Consider the following 15,961-nt stretch of genomic DNA (forward strand, 5'->3'; position numbering starts at 1 on the left):
ATTATTGTGATCCGATTTCTATCTTAATATACTTTGATACATTAGCAAATTTCTTATTATAGATCTTATTATAGATTTGCCTCCAGTGGCTCAACGGCGGAAGTTGGCTAGACTTAAATTTCTTTTTTTGTTATCAAAAGGCCACTTCAATATTGAAACCACACCCTATCTTGCTCCCAGGTAGGCTAGAAACGTCAGATCAAGCAATCATTGCATGTTTTCAATTCCAAAAGCATATCTGGACATGTACGCTTATTCATTTTTTCTGCGAACGATTAAGGAATGGAACAGTTTGCCGGCGTCTGTTTTGCAGTTGAGTAGCATCAAAATCTTTGAGGAACGCATTAAAACCCTTTTATGAAATTGAATCTTAGTGGTGCCGTGCAAACATTGTCACACTATTCTAGAAATACATACAATAGTCTTTCTTTTATGCTGCTTCCAATATCACTGTCACAATGTTAGAACATGTATTTCTTTGCCAAACTATTGTATTTGTATTTCGTTATTTGTTTTGCATTGTATTTCCAACATTCATTGCTTCATGTCCTATTTACGTTTGTAAAGTGTTTACATTTTTTACGCTATGAGCAAATCTGCTGTACCCACCCTGTTACAGCCAAGACGGCCAACAGTATTTGAAAATAAAATAAATGAAATAAATATGATATATGTAGCAACAAATGCGGATGTGCAAAAATGTTTGCTTCGAAATTTCTTAGCTCCGACCAACCTTGTTTCATTTGAATTAAATGTCTGTTACTATCTCACAATTTTTGTCTTTCTTGCTCCAAGTATAATGTTTTTAGTGCGAAACAATTTGTAAAAGCCACTAGACCTGGGCCAACCCCATTCTTGTATTCTTCGGACTTCGTAACAAAGCAGCAGGCACGAAATCTTTGATAACAACACTATAGTGGCATTAGAGTTTAAGCAAAAGACGCCGCATTCATTGGCGTATGCAGCACAGCAGAGTGGCTACGAACAAGTGCCATGGCAGCGACGCAACTAGAAACAAAAAGTCAAGTAAACAAAAGGACGGCTGCATGAAGACATTCGTCCACTCATTTTTGCTACGACGGCACTAACGCCATCACGTCACTCTGCTCCACCAATAGCGACGCACAGACCTCATTGCCTGTCCTTGCTGGACGACTCTAGCGGAAAGATTAAAGAATGTCCCTGCCTTTAGTTTTATTAAGGGCTTAGTGGCAGCAGTATCAACTTGGGAAGTGGAGTTCAGCCAAAGTTTATAGTTTCACACAGCGATGTTGCGATAACATTATCTTGCATCTTAAGATGCACTATACATCATTTCATGGATCGAAAATGCAGATACAGATACATGTCTTGCCACTCCTATCATAAGGATACAAGATACCCAAAAAAGTATCTAAGATAGTATCTAAGGTACATGTATCTTTGATACCGCCCAGTACTGCTTGGAAGTTGCTCGTTGTGCATGTAAAAAGAAAGATGGCACGTGGCGTTATTGTATAGATTATCGTCATCTCAATCGAATTACCAAAAAGGACTTCTGCTCCTTGCCTTACATTGACGACAACCTCGATTGTCTCCATGGTGCCAACTACCTTTCATCAAGAGACCTGTGGTCTGGTTATGGGCAGATTTCTGTGGACGAAAAGGACCAAGAGAAGATTGCGTTCGTCACTCCCGATGATCTTTATCAATTCAAAATTATGCCATTCGGTCTAAACAATGCGCCAACAATGTTCAAACCTATGATGGACTCTGATTCAAGGGTTCAAATGGTCAACATGCCATTTGCCATGCCATCAACAGGACGTTGTCGTATTTCTCCCTTACATTTGAGACGCACTTTGAACGTTTATCAGCTATTCTTCGAGTATTCCAGAATGCTGGGCTCCAGCTGAATTCATTGTAGTTTCCCTTCAGTCGTCGGCAGATTACAGGGCTCGGCCACCCTGTCGACACTTAGGTATTCAGCCAGACCCGAAGAAAATTCGTGCTGTCACGTATTTTCTTGTACCTCAGTCTGTCAAAGATGTCCGAAGTTTTGTAGGACCATGCTCCTGCTTCTGATGGTTCGTGAAAGATTTCGCAGCGATTGCCCAACCACTTACTGACCTTCTAAAGAAGGATATGCTGTTTACGTGGGAACCCGCTCAAGCTGCCGCTTTTGCCCACCTCACCACTATTCTCACCAACCCACCTTTACTAGCCCACTTTGACCCGTTTTCTAGAGACGACGTCTGTACCGACGTCCCTGGTCACGGAATCGGAGCCTTCTTTGCCCAACGCCAACGGGGACAAGATCGTGTGATTGCCTATGCTAGCCGCCTCCTCACAGCATGGGAGCACACCTATTCAATTACAGAGCGTGAATGCCTGGCTCTCGTCTGGATGATTTCTAAATTTCGCCCGTATTTGTATGCACGCACTTCTCGGGAATAACAGACCATCACGCGCTCTGCTGGCTTTTGTCACTCAAGGATCCTGCCAGTCTGCTTGGTCACTGGGCTCTGTGGCTACAAGATTATTCATGCATAGTAGTGTACTAGTCGGGCTGCCTACATCGAGACGCAGACTATTTGTGACGTTATCCAGTGGACAAACCCTCAGCTATCACAGGCACCGATACCGAATCATGCATTTTCTCCGTTTCTGAACTGCTCCATGTCGCCTATGAGCAAAGCCATGATGCCACCTTGCATGCCATCATTTGTTGCTTGGAATCTTCGTTTACCGATTCGTCACTTCACTCGATTGTCCTCCGGGATAGTGTATTATACCGCCACAACGTTTGCCCCAATGGTCCTGCGCAATTCACTACTTACCAACCGCCAGTCAACTCGGCGTCTCCCAAATTTTTGACTGGGTTCACCAGCGCTTCTTTTTCTCGTTCCATCCGCAAATAGGTTGTGGCGTGTAAGAAATGCCAGCGCCAAAAAACACCAACTCTCCCTGCCAGGTGCCTTCAACCATTTGTGTCCTGTCGAAGCCGTTCTTTTGCATTGGCTTACACTTACTTGGCACTTTCCCTCTATCAGCGTCTGGCTACAAGTGGGTGCTGTGATGACAGATTACACCATATGCTACACAATCACCAGAGCACTTCCAATAAGCTGCATTACAGATGTCGCCAATTTTCTCTTACACGACATGATTTTACAACATGGAGCTCTGCGTCAACTGCTCACTGACTGTAGCCGCACATTCCTTTCAAAAGTGATCGCCGACATTTTGCAGTCCTGCTCAACCAGGCACAAGCTGACTACATCTTACCACCCACAAACTAATGGTCTTACGGAGTGTCTTTATCGAACCCTGAGAGACATGCTTGCAAAGTATGTCTCATCCGACGATACTGATTCGGACCTTACTCTACCCTATGTCGCATTTTTATATGATTCTTTGCGTCATGACACTGCCAGTTATTCCTCGTTCCTTCTGTTCGAATGAGAACCAACATTGCCACTGGGCACATCCCTTCCATGCGCTGCAGCAGAGACCAACGAATATGCACTTGTTGCCATCACCAGGGCAGCACAATTATGCGAAATTGCCCACGCTCCCCTCCTGACTTCCCATGAGAACCAACGGCGTTTGTACAATAGGCAACAAAGCGACGTGCACTTTTCGCCAGGATCTCTGGTACTGATGACCCTGACCCGTCATGTTGGGCTGTCAGAAAACTGTCTTGGTACACAGGCCCATATTGAGTGCTGCGTGCCGTGAGTGCAGTTGCATATGAAATCGCCCCAGTTAATACCAGTGGCTCATCTACCTCACATGCCTCTGATGTTTTGCATGTCGCACCCCTCAAACCCTACTCCTCTCCTGTCAACACCGATAATTAGATGCACAGGGATGGTGCTTCCACCGCCGGAGATAATGCTATCTGCATATTGTGTGTTTCTTTTGGATGGTGTGTGGGGGCGCCCCGACGAAGTAGACGGAACTGCTCCAGAGTCACGAGCTGTTGGCTGAACTGGCCGGCGCTGCAGTTGTTTTTGTAAATATACATTGTAACTAGTCTTTAGTGTTTAATCCATCATTCGGATAACAATATGAAAGGGTTTAGAGAAAGTAATTCACAAGTGCATGGCTTGATTCCTTGAGAAGCACCATATCAGTATTTGGCAGTTTGGCTTCAGGAAAGGTCACATTTATGTTTTATTTTGTGCATTAACTATGTTCTTGCTGTGCTGTTTTCCTGTCCCTGCCATTTGTACTGGGTCGTGGTCCTGGTCAAGCTCGTGTAGCGGCTTTTTGACCACGGGCCTCAGCATCCCGGACATTGTAATAAAATTTGAATTTGACCTTAGCTTGCATTCACCTAGCTTATAATATCCCTTGACCTTATTTGTACAACTCTGAATTGAGCACTCAAAATCCTAATTTCATGCACCTGGTCTTTTACAGGCACTCATCTTCATGAAGGAGTTGCTGAGGGACAATGTGGTAAAGGTGAAAACAAAGACCACAATTTCCCAGCAGACCACCAACTTGGTAACAAGTTGCCACGTTCTCGATTCTGGCCTAGACGTCTTCGAAGAATTGCTCAATAGAAACTATGCTAAGGTATGCTGGATACCTTTGGCATATACCGTATGGTCTGATGTGAAAGCTGCACCCTTATTTTTTTAGGCCACAATGTGCAAGAATGATGTTGCTGAGGCCAGTTCCTAGAGGAAGAAGTCTGAGAGCATGCTTGTTGAGGCTCATAAACAGCAGAGTGTTGACAAAACCTGCTATTTAGTTATTTTCGTGATGCAGAAATCGATCTTCTGACATCAGTAGACTTGTCAGAGGACAACATTGTTGCTTTGGTTTTCTCTCACCCTTACCATGACAGGAAGTTTGTTTTGAATGCACAGTGCTCGTGTACACTACTCGAGTACAACACACAGCTGCTTACAGTCGCTAATAAAGCCGGTAGGCCTAGCTAGCTGAACGCTGCAATTATGCTCAACGGCACTTCTGATCTGGCTGCAGCTCGTCATAGCCTGCTTACAATTATGCATGCCGCAAACTCTTCTGAATTCGCTGTAAAGATTACATATTTGGGCTCTGGGAATGGCAGTGGCTCAAGGATGCAGAGCACTGTGGTTTAGACACTCTGGCAGGTGTGCTGTGCTGTCATCTTGGTCAGCTATTTGGAAATGGCCAGGACTGTATTTGATAACACAGCGAATACGTGGTACCTCCTGTGGGGTCTCAAGCATGCTCTTAGGGCAAAGAAACGACAATACAATAGTGGAAACGAAAGGGAACTTATTGCACCTTCTAAAAATAAGCAAGCTAACTAGCGCATACGAGCAAACTGGAAGGTGTCTGCATGGCGGTACTGCAGAGCACCCTGTTGAGCTGCTTGTGCAGAGTTCCCACTGCCAAAGACGAGGAGGCTACTTGTGCACCGGAGTATCCCCACCGTGAAATGGTGTGAATCGTGGATGCCATCTCTCATACAATTGCACAGCCAGCAATGCCGCATACGCTACGTGAGGAAGCCGGATTCCAGGAGACACGAGATCCATGCGGGTAAAAAATCAGGGGACACGAGGCAGTAGAGTGTCCCCCCACTTTCTAAAGTTAGCTGAAAAATATATGGCACTGGTATAAACTATGGGTGTAGGCAGAGGTATTTCAAAGAAAACACCTTAGAAAACATCCCTCACTTTCACCAAAATGATACGTGAAAGAGGCTGGCGCAGAGATGCAAACAGGTGTGTATTTAAAGGAGATAGAAATGGCACCCAAGCAGCAGCCACAGTCTTCGTTCTTATTCTCTCGAGACACCTTCATTGTTCTCTTCCTTGTAACAATATTGTTGGTGACACAGTAAAACCATGTTAATTCGGATTGCATGAGACCCAAAAAAGATCTTTGAAATACCAAATATCAAATTATCGAAGATATCAAGAAAAATATAAACCAGTGCTTACTACATCAACATGCTTATATTTGCTGAATCAATAACCAAATCCTGTTTCTATTTTGCGGAAAAGCAGTGCAGCAGTTACAATTCTTTTCATCTTGGGACTAATCAGCACGCGCAGCGGTGAGGGCGTCGCGAGTTCCTTCGCACTGCCACTGTATTGCAAAACTCCAGTCTTCATCCGAGCCATGCTTTTCAGAAATCTACTGTGGGCACATACCAGTTTGCATCCTCGACAGTTTACATTATGTTTGACAGTGCATGCGCATTGCACTGAATCAAAATGAAAACTACTGCTTGCCACAACTGCTGTTGATGATGGCGTTGTTGCTATCGCTGCTATCACAGATGTAGATTGTGCAGTTATGGTACGATCACTTCTGAAGACAGTTTCACTTTCGCATCACTTTGGAAAGAACCACGCCTGTTTCTTTCCAAAGTATACAGCGTCTAAGTATACAGCTGACAGCGCTTTCGGCATTGTGCGACGAGTGTGGCCCAGCACCAGAAACGCTGCAAGCCGTATACAAGGATGTGTACGGTGATCAGTCTTGTGAAATCTGGCGAAAGAAAATAGAGTCTCTGAAGGCACACAGCCAACGCACACTGATGTTGAATTCCAATGGCGGAGTCGGAGCAGCCGACGGACTCTGCGAGCGAGCACTCGACTCTGGCGTAGAGCAACGCCTCCAAATCCGCGAGTGGAACACAACCTGCGCCGCCGGAGCAAGGCGGAAGCGGAAGTTCTATCTCAGAGTTACCCAGGATGCCTTGCGTGTTGTCATTTCCTTCCGCTGTTTGCTCCCAGCACCGCTGCACCGGTCACTTGTCTCTTCAGCGCCGTTCACCTGTTGTTTTTAAAAGTGCGGAATGGATATCTCGCCAAGCTTGCAGCAGCTTTTGCTTCCTCGCGAGTCGTGACCGGTGGCGCCTCCCAGCAGACAAACGTGGTAAAGGAAATACGTCACGCAGAGTTCCGGCCCACTCCGCCGATTTTGGCGGAGCATCTTTTCCTGCTCCACGGAGTGACTCCCGCTCTGAATCCCCTCTGACTCTCTCATTGGAATACCGTACTCCCGCCCTCACTCTGTCATTGGAACAAACTTGCTCCGAAACGAGCAGAAAAACTTGCTCCGACTCCGCCATTGGAATTCAGCATGAGTCAAAACAAAACAATTGTTTGCCGCAAGCATGGTAGGTATCCTCGTGATCATGGATGGAAACTATGCAGGCCTGAAGGCATGTGGCCAATGCCATGTCATGTGCAGTGGTGAATGTAAGAATAAAGGCTACAAATGCGCAAGTAGGCATGAAGCGTTTGGTCCTGTCATTTTCGTACATTTTTTTTTTTATGATGTCTGTGGTGATGCGAGCTCCTCTGCTTCATTTTCGTTGGATACTAGTGCCACTTTTGCTCTGTTGTATCGTGCATTTCCAGTGTTCCGTGCTATCGTGTTTCAACGGTTGCCCAAAATAACTGTTGTGCAGCTAAATACATCTGAATTAATGAGAGTTTGATGCTATTAAATAATGCATACGCCTGTCGGGACAACAGGATGAGTCTACATTATCTGATTTTCTGAAATAATGCTGTTTTACTGTACTACTTAAATTTACACGAGTACATTTCCATGTCGATGTATTGTCATCTTTTGTCTCCGCTCTTTAGTTTTTGTTAACCTTTGCCTCAAAGAATCCATCAATATATATGTAGTAAGTGCTTTGTATTTTTGCGCTTTATTTTCAGAAGATGCAGCCAACTAAAGATGCAGCACCAATTGGTAGTCCTGGCTTACAACGAACTGATGAAAATCCGGCACTTTCATGTGCATCTTCTGGTTCTTCAGTGATGTCACGGTCTCCCAATTGGAAAGGTCAACAGCAGATCAGTTGTGTAGAGAGCAGTCACGACAGAGGCTACCAGCGTACACCTGAGCGTAGCACCTATCCTTCTCGTGACCGCAGCTATAGCTGTGATCGTGGCTATAGCAACGAGCATGATTATCAGCATGGTTTTGGACGAGGCTTTAATGGAGATCGTTGTTACGGTCCTGATCAGAATCGCTACTTCTCAACACCATCATTTAGACCCATTTACCCTGGATGTGATGGCATCAAAAATGGTGGCCGGTGAGTGTACTGCACTTAATTGTGATATGCAGTCAAGCCTTGATATAATGGACCTCGATTTAATGAAATCCATGATGGAAAGAAATTATTTCAATTTGCAATTTAACAAAGTAGTTTTATGACGCAGTTTGGATTTAACAAAGTTTTCTGCCATTTCAAGCATTTACTCTGAAAGCCTGTGTGGCTGTTAAATCTAACAAAGAAAACGTTAAAATGTTGGCCGAGGAAGGAAGTATTTCCACGCCTCGTTTTGCATTAAAAGTGGTGAGAATGCCATTGAAGCGCACATGCACGCAGAAGGCGTGCACCCTTCACCCCCACTTGGGCACGCGCTTCCTCCTCAACCCTGACTGTGGCTACACCTGGCTGACCAAATGTGTAGCCACAGACATGGCGTGTGACTGCATGCTTGGGCCACAGGCTGCATCTTGGAGATGCCGTAAAAACCCGCGTATAATACGAAGCCACATATAGTATGAGGTGAAATTTTTGGGACGCGAAATGGGGAAAAAAAAAGTTTTATCCGCGTATAATGCGAGTTCAAAAAACTTAAGGAAAACATTTATTTAAATTGCACTCCGCACTTCAATCACTGTTTTCCTCAGCTGCGCTATCTTCGGATAGTTCCTTGTCGGACATATCTTCGCAAAGGTACTCATCCTCTGTGCCATCCAGCACGTTCGAGATGCCGTACTTCTCGAATGCGTGATGCACAAGGTCCTCTGGTATGCTGGCCTGTGCGTCCACAATCCACTTGCAAAGATTGGCTGGCGAAGCCCGCTTCAGCAGCCGGGCGGCGTCACTGCAGGCTCACCTGAGCGCATCCAATCTGCATAACACCATTTGACCGCGTCCTTGAGCGGCTTGTTCACGCAAACATCTAAAGGCTGCAGCCAAGACGTCATCCCACCCGAGATAACGACGAGTTCAGTGCCAGATTCGCGCAACAGCCTCTTCATTGAGTCGGCCAAATGGCAGCAAAATGCATCCAGCATGAGGATGGACGGGAATGACAACGGTGCTCCAGGCCGCCTACACCAGACGGACTTTATACAGTCGAGCACAAGATTCCCGTTCATCCAGCCTTTCTCATGGCATCTCACGACCACATTTCTTGGCAGCTCCTCACCTTTAGGCACTGTCTTGCGTTTGAAGACATAGGGCGGGAGCTTGCGTCTGTCTGCCGTGCACGACAAAATGACGGTAACTCGTGTTTTTTCGTTGCCAGTAGACCGGACATAAACTTGTTTAGAGCCCTTTTCGTGCACGGTGAAGGGCGATGGCATGTCCAGATAAACAAGCATTTGGTCAGCATTGCCGATTTGCCCTATCTGGAAGTTCTTGGACTTCTGCAGTGAAATAATGTGGCGCTGGAAAGCCACAAGCAGCTCTTCGAACGATTCGGCAGCTTTTGCGAAATCAAAGTTCGGCGGTGTGAGGAAAATTCAGCACGGCACATGTAGCGATAAATCCAGTGCTTGCTCGCTTCGAAGGCGAAGCTCAGTCGGCCTTTTTCTCTTGCAAGCTCCTTAGCTTTTGCCTGCATAAGCTTCACACTCACAGCTAGATACGTGGCTCGCTGTTGGCGTATGAACTCCGTCAGGGCGAGTTCGATTTTCGGAAATGTCCCACTCTTCGGACCGCAATAGCTTCTTCGCGATCCACTGCATGCGAAAAGGGTGTTCTTCTTTCGACGCCATCCGCAAATGCTTCCCTCGTTGACGCCAAACTGCGTCCCAGCTGTACTGTTGCCGATGTTCTGTGCGGCTAAAATAACCTTTCTCTTGAAAGCAGCTGAGTACTGTTTTCGTGGTCTGGACATCTTGGTCGTTCAATGTGGAATAAAAAAGATGCACTTCGCAAAGCACAGTTTGCATGTGTGCTGCCAAGTGCGCACTCAACAATAAAGAAACGATGCTGTAGTCACGCAGCAATAACAAAACGAAGCCGTAGCCACGCAGCAATAACGAAATCAAAACTTATAGCCCAAATTTCTGACTGAAATTTTCATTCGGATCTGCATATAGTACGAGGCGAAAATTTGGGATGCTAATAATAGGAAAGGAAACTTGTATTATACGCTGGTTTTTCGGTAATCTGCAACAAGTGCAAAGACTGAGCCGAGATGGTTGGTACCTTAATGCATACCATAGTTCTGTGTGCGTAGTGTTGGAGATAGCGTAACCTAAATTTCCGAAATGCGTAGAAGTGAGAGGCAGCACGAGACGTTCACTCCTGGTAGTTGGCGCTCATTCATAACAGTAGCATTGTGATAGCGAGTGTGAGATACTATCTACCAGAAATGTTCTGGGAATTTGTGAAATTAGTTTTTTCCTGAATATATGAATCTCTTATATTGAGGTTTGACTGTGTTACATATTCTTCTTGATGAGCACAGTGGTAGAAATGCTGCACCTGTGGGGCCAGTGGCATTTTGTTAAGGCTGCTACATTGATGCCGCATATGAAACTGTGCCAAGAGAAGCTGTGGACAACACAGGTGGCAGAGGAGGATACGCGAATGATTTTTTGCAACTCTTCATACCATTCATTAGCTAGAGGGTTGCAGCTGTTTTTTATATACTGATTTATTTCCTGGTAATCTGCCGTTCAGTTATAACGTTTAGTGTTGGTAATATAGTGTCCGGGGAATTCATGCTTTATATCTGCAATCGCCGACTAATTCTATAGACGCCAGATTTTTTTTACTTTCTCGATAATTTGGGCATCACAGCAGCACTGCCACATACTGCATGGAACCAAATGTAATAGCGGCCGAAATTTCAAAGGCTGCATACCCTTTCACTGTAAATTTACGACATGATCTGCCTGTGTGATGTCACATCAGTAGCAGATGTGTGCAAAGTTGTCAGTATTCAGATTAACATTCAGAAGTGCTTCGACAAGGCTAGTTGGTCAGGCATTACCTAACAGTGCGAATTACTAAATTGCGCTGCTTAGGTGGCATACGGAAGGACGCTGACAACACGTAAACACAGTCTGTGTCAGTTTTCTGTTTACATGGCAGTGTCACTTTGTGCAGCATCTAAGCAGCACAACTTCAACCGTATCTTTAAGATATTGCCATTATCCTTGTCCTTCGTGAAGCATTATTTTGACCTGTTTGTGTCCTCTTATGTGATACCACGTGCTGTCATAAGTAAACATTTTCTTTCTGCGTTTTTTGCCCATCTCACACCTCCATACTGCTTATCCACGTCAATTCGATCATAAAAATCATGCAATCGTTGTTACTGTTGTTGTCTTGCAGCTGTCGTCTCACACAAACATGCGCGTTAATTCTAATTCAGTGTACTCGCAGTATACACACACATACTGGATTTACACAAACACATTGGTCAGCCTGGTAATGATTTGCGAAACCCCAAACAATGTTGCATAGCTAGCTGCCTGCAAAATGCTTTTCATAATGTCAATTCCCACAGTGGGTCGGATATGCACAATGTTTTGTATCTTGAGTCGGTAACTAGTCAGGAAAACTTGCCCTTCTGAATGCATGTGCAAAAAGGCATTGGTGCCATTGGTGTTCCATGCTCTGGTGGGAAGTGCATACAAATATTTTCTGTAACTCATCCGCTGTACCACTTTGTCAGTCGTGCCTCAGTCTGTTTTACGAGGGCAGTGGTTGCATATAACTTTAAATTGAGACGGTCGAAGGTCAGTGGGACAAATGAGTCCCACCTTTCGAAACAGTGTTGTGTCCGTGGGATAAATGCGGCCTAGTAATTCAAGATAAATGACTTCTTGTACAGAAGTGAAATGGAGTTCTGGTTCATGAGGGAAGTAGTCTGAAGGGTAATTTTGCATTAACAACCTAGAGGGTCAATGGGACATAAACATCCCACTTTTTCAAAGACCCAGTGAACATCAGTGGCACAAATACATCCCACTTATCTAAAATAAACGGTTTGGTGTAGAGGAGTGAAATTTGTTGTAAACTATTTCTAAGCACCTCATTTGCTCAACCACACGAAAGATTTTGAGAGTTTTGTAAAAGATGTGTACTGTCCTACAAAGAGTTAAACAGCATTTACTTCATTCCTATGGTCATTTAGACATATTTCTGTCATGACTAAGCCAGCGTTTATTTCTGAAATTCTTCATGGGTACCCTTTCTGTTGCAATTGAAAGTGTACATATATTTAAATAAACTAGTATAGTTGTGTGTTAATTTTCTTTTCTCCCTCTTGGTGTCTTGCTGCAAAAAGGGGAGGCTATAGCTACAAATTGCAATTTTGCCTGTTACAAAATTTGCTCGAAAACGGTCTTTGCCATTCTTACCACTTGGAGCATTTTCCTACTGGGACATTCCGTGCGAAACATCCCAATCCCTAAAAGTGACCATTGCCAATACTTTTGGAAAAAAATTGGGACAGTTGGTGATTGCTTGAATGTGGTTTCAGCAAAGTATTTTTTCTTGAAAAAATTTCTTGGTGACATAAGCCATTTTGAAGTTTCTGCAAAAAAAACTAAAAATAGCTTACACCACCAAGAAATTTTTTTCAAGGAAAATACTTTAGTGAAACCACATTCGCACAATCACCAACTAGCCCAATTTTCTCTAATGAACGACCGTACTGGAAAATAATTGGTGCTTTCTAAAAGAATTAATAGTAACATTAGGGCTAAATTTACTGTAGGTTTAGGGCTCCTTTCTACCCACGTGAGCCAGGGACTCTGCATGGATCAGGAGGGCGGCCATGGATGATGAACCAGCCTGAACTCCGCATGGTTCCAGCTCGAAGTATGCGCCTAGTTGCACCTGGAGGTGGTGATACTTCCACAGCTGCAGTGAAGCAGCTGAGTGATGAGCGTAACTTGCTAAGGTCTCAGCTGCAGACTATGGAGGATCGAATCAAGGTTTGTTCTTGAATTTCTTTTGAAAGCTTGAAAGTTGGGTATAACGTACAACATAAATTCTTCTAGAATAGTTGTACGTGAATTTTGACCATTTTGTATGATTGTACTGCTGGGAAAAGTGTCCTGAGGGAAATAGATTGTTGGGGTGCACAGAGTTGTCTGGCAACATGTTTGTCATTAAAATGTTGATCTAGTGAAAAGACAAAAAAGTAATCTACTGTAGCTTAATCAGATCAGTGTTGTCACGCAAGTGTAACATGCTTGTAGTGCAGTGATTTAAGCGATGCAGCCATGGCTGCCACAACCAAGTTTATTGTGGCCTTCGCCAAATGATATGCTGTACATTATGACCTGATACATGGCCTCCAAAACTTGTGCTGCTGCGCTGACAATTTTGGATGCCATGCCCAATATCTCTTTTATCCTCAGCATCTGATCTAGTGTTTCTCTTTAGTGTCCCTTTAAGTTGTTATGGTTACCTGGGAATTCATGCTTTATTACTGTACTAGTGTGCTCACTGCTACAGTGAGTGATGTGGTTAATTACAGTCAGCCATAAATTTTTCCGATATGGCCAATAATTCGGGTGACTTTGCGGCACTGCCACGAACCTTAGAGAGCCACTGTAGACCGACGTCTAAAATTTCGGAAGCGAAAAGCCTTTTCTGATGGGTTTTGTGGACTTTTATTACGATAGCAATTATATGGACACTCCAGGCGCATTTCTGCCATTGCTGTGAGGTTCCGTATAAAGTCCAAGGGTGATAAAATCGTTGCCATGCTTCGTATGCTGTATGTGCGAGCGAAAACGTGCGAGGGTGAGCTGGCGATCGTGACTCAGTCTCTCGCATGCAAGCAAGGAAAATGGGGAGGAAGCATGCCATGTTCATTTGCGTGCAAGGCTCCAGGAAAAGGGGGAGGGGGAGTTCTACTCCTGTATCTTGAAATCCATCTGCAAAAAGGAAAGATTCTGCCTCATGCTGTGTTTTCGCTGCTTAGTTCGGGTTGATCAGAGATGCAGCACGAAGGTCAATTCAGTTGCTGCTGCTGCCGCGCTTCCTCACTCCAATGTTTTGACAGCAAGTTTTCGTGGTCATCCACTGAGATGTGCTCATGTTTGCTTGTCGGCGTGTTACACCATGGTTGTTAATTTACCGTATTTACTTATTCTAACACGCCCTCGATGGTAATGCGCACCCGTTTTCCATGAACAAAAAAAAAAAAAACAGGAAAAAAAAAAACCTATCATTTTTAACATGCATCCATTTGCCCTGACTTCAAAAAAAGAAAAATCCTTTACAGTACCGCGCACCTCATTCTGTCATACAGGAATACAACTTTCTCTCATTTGGAAAAACAAAAGTTTACTACCAATACACTAAAGCTGCGATAAATTAAAAAAGTCGCAGTTTTGCCCAAAAGGTGAAACATCGATTATGATAGCAAATTCGTAGACAGCTCTACGAAAAGTAAGAATAGCAGTTTTATCGGCCGCATAAACTTTAAAACATTTGTTTACTAACTAAATTACCAAGCACGGTGTCGCGCGTACATAAGCAAGCATGAACACGTCTTGCGCAATGACCGCAGGAACTTTTTATCAATGACCGCAGGAACTTTTTATCAAAACAAGAACACAGCGCAGTGCGCTTAGGTGCGTAGGCTCTTGTCTCTATCGCAGATTGCTTTCAAGATATGGGCAGTGCCGCACATAGTAGTCACCGGAGTAGAAAGCTTTTCCTGTTTTCACCAGTCCTGCACGCAAATTTCGGGAACTCCGAATGCCCGTGCTGTGGCCCAATTTCCGTCCGTCTCCGCACACGTGATCACTTTCTTTTTAATTGCGGCATCGTGATGAACTCGGCATGCCTTTGCTGTCGGCACTTCCATGCTCATAGAGCAAACGCAGAAAACAGGAAGACAGACAATGCACTAACCTAAGCCAAAGGAAGCATTGCCTAAGCACACGTACTACAGCACATGGGGAAGACTATGGCAGCCCCGCTTGAAACACGTGCGAGGCAGCCATTTTGAAATGATGATGGCGATATGGTAACGCAGATTCAGGATCGTACTCGATTCTAACGCGCAGGCTATTTTTGGACCAGTTTAATTGAAAAAAAAAGTTCGCTTTAGATTCGAGTAAATTCAGTAGTTAGTATGCCTAAGTTTACAAGTTTATATAGCCCACAAAACTACTACTCTTACTTTTCGTATAGCCGACTACTAATTTGCTGTCATAATTGATGCTTCGCCTTTCGGGCGAACCTGCGACTTTTTTTATTTAACGCAACTTTACTGCATTGGGAGTAAATCTTTGTTTTTTCCAAATGAAAGTTGTATATCTGTATGAAAAAATGAGCTGCGCTGTACTGTATAGGACTTTTCTTCTTTTAGGTCACGGCAAACGGGTGCATGTCAGAATCGAGTGTTGTGTTTTTTTCGTTTTTTGGGGGGGCGCGGAAGACAGGTGCACGTTACAATCGAGGGCGCGTTAGAATTGAGTAAATACGATATTTAAAGCAGTGAAGCACAACACTGAGTCGTCATGCGGGGTCTGAGAGTATGTCAGGACAGTTGTGGTTGACTTACGAGCTGTTGAGAGAGAATCTAAATTGTGATAAAGTTCGGGCCTCATACCACTGAGCTTGCTATCAGTTGGTAGAAATAGCTCATATGCGAAAATATTTGCTTCCGGATGCTTCTCCTTTTTATTCGTATTTAGAATGCCCAACTCGATTTTTAATTTCTTTTAAAGACATTTTATTTGCTGTGCATTTTACTAACCCCTCCCTTCTATTCTCTTTTTGAATAACAAACACTACTCCTTAGTATTCAAACTGGATTAAGTAGTCATCTTTTTTTTGACATGCTTACTAGCGAGTGACAGCATCGGGCGACATGGTTTCAGCCCATTTTTACCTAAAACCTAGTTCTGCCTCACTCTGGGAAAACCTGGATAACTCAGGGAAATTGTAAATGTCAACTTGGTAGACACCCTGTTATAGCAACACTGTATAGCTCGGAAT

The 15,961-nt window shown here is 44.2% G+C and overlaps 1 protein-coding gene across 3 annotated transcripts in view; it reads left to right on the top strand.

The window, feature by feature from the left end:
• The window catches only part of LOC126548000 (serine/threonine-protein kinase 31-like), a 322,789-nt gene that overhangs the window by 147,727 nt on the left and 159,101 nt on the right, over nucleotides 1-15,961 (top strand). For all 3 annotated transcript variants that reach the window (XM_050196069.3, XM_050196070.3, XM_050196071.3), the window contains 3 exons: nucleotides 4,408-4,566; nucleotides 7,671-8,053; nucleotides 12,714-12,933. In XM_050196069.3, the coding sequence (XP_050052026.1) occupies nucleotides 4,408-4,566; nucleotides 7,671-8,053; nucleotides 12,714-12,933 (762 nt within the window). The remainder of the gene's footprint in view (nucleotides 1-4,407; nucleotides 4,567-7,670; nucleotides 8,054-12,713; nucleotides 12,934-15,961) is intronic.

This window comes from Dermacentor andersoni, chromosome 1 (assembly GCF_023375885.2).
Source record: "Dermacentor andersoni chromosome 1, qqDerAnde1_hic_scaffold, whole genome shotgun sequence".
Classification (NCBI taxonomy): Eukaryota; Metazoa; Arthropoda; class Arachnida; order Ixodida; family Ixodidae; genus Dermacentor; species Dermacentor andersoni.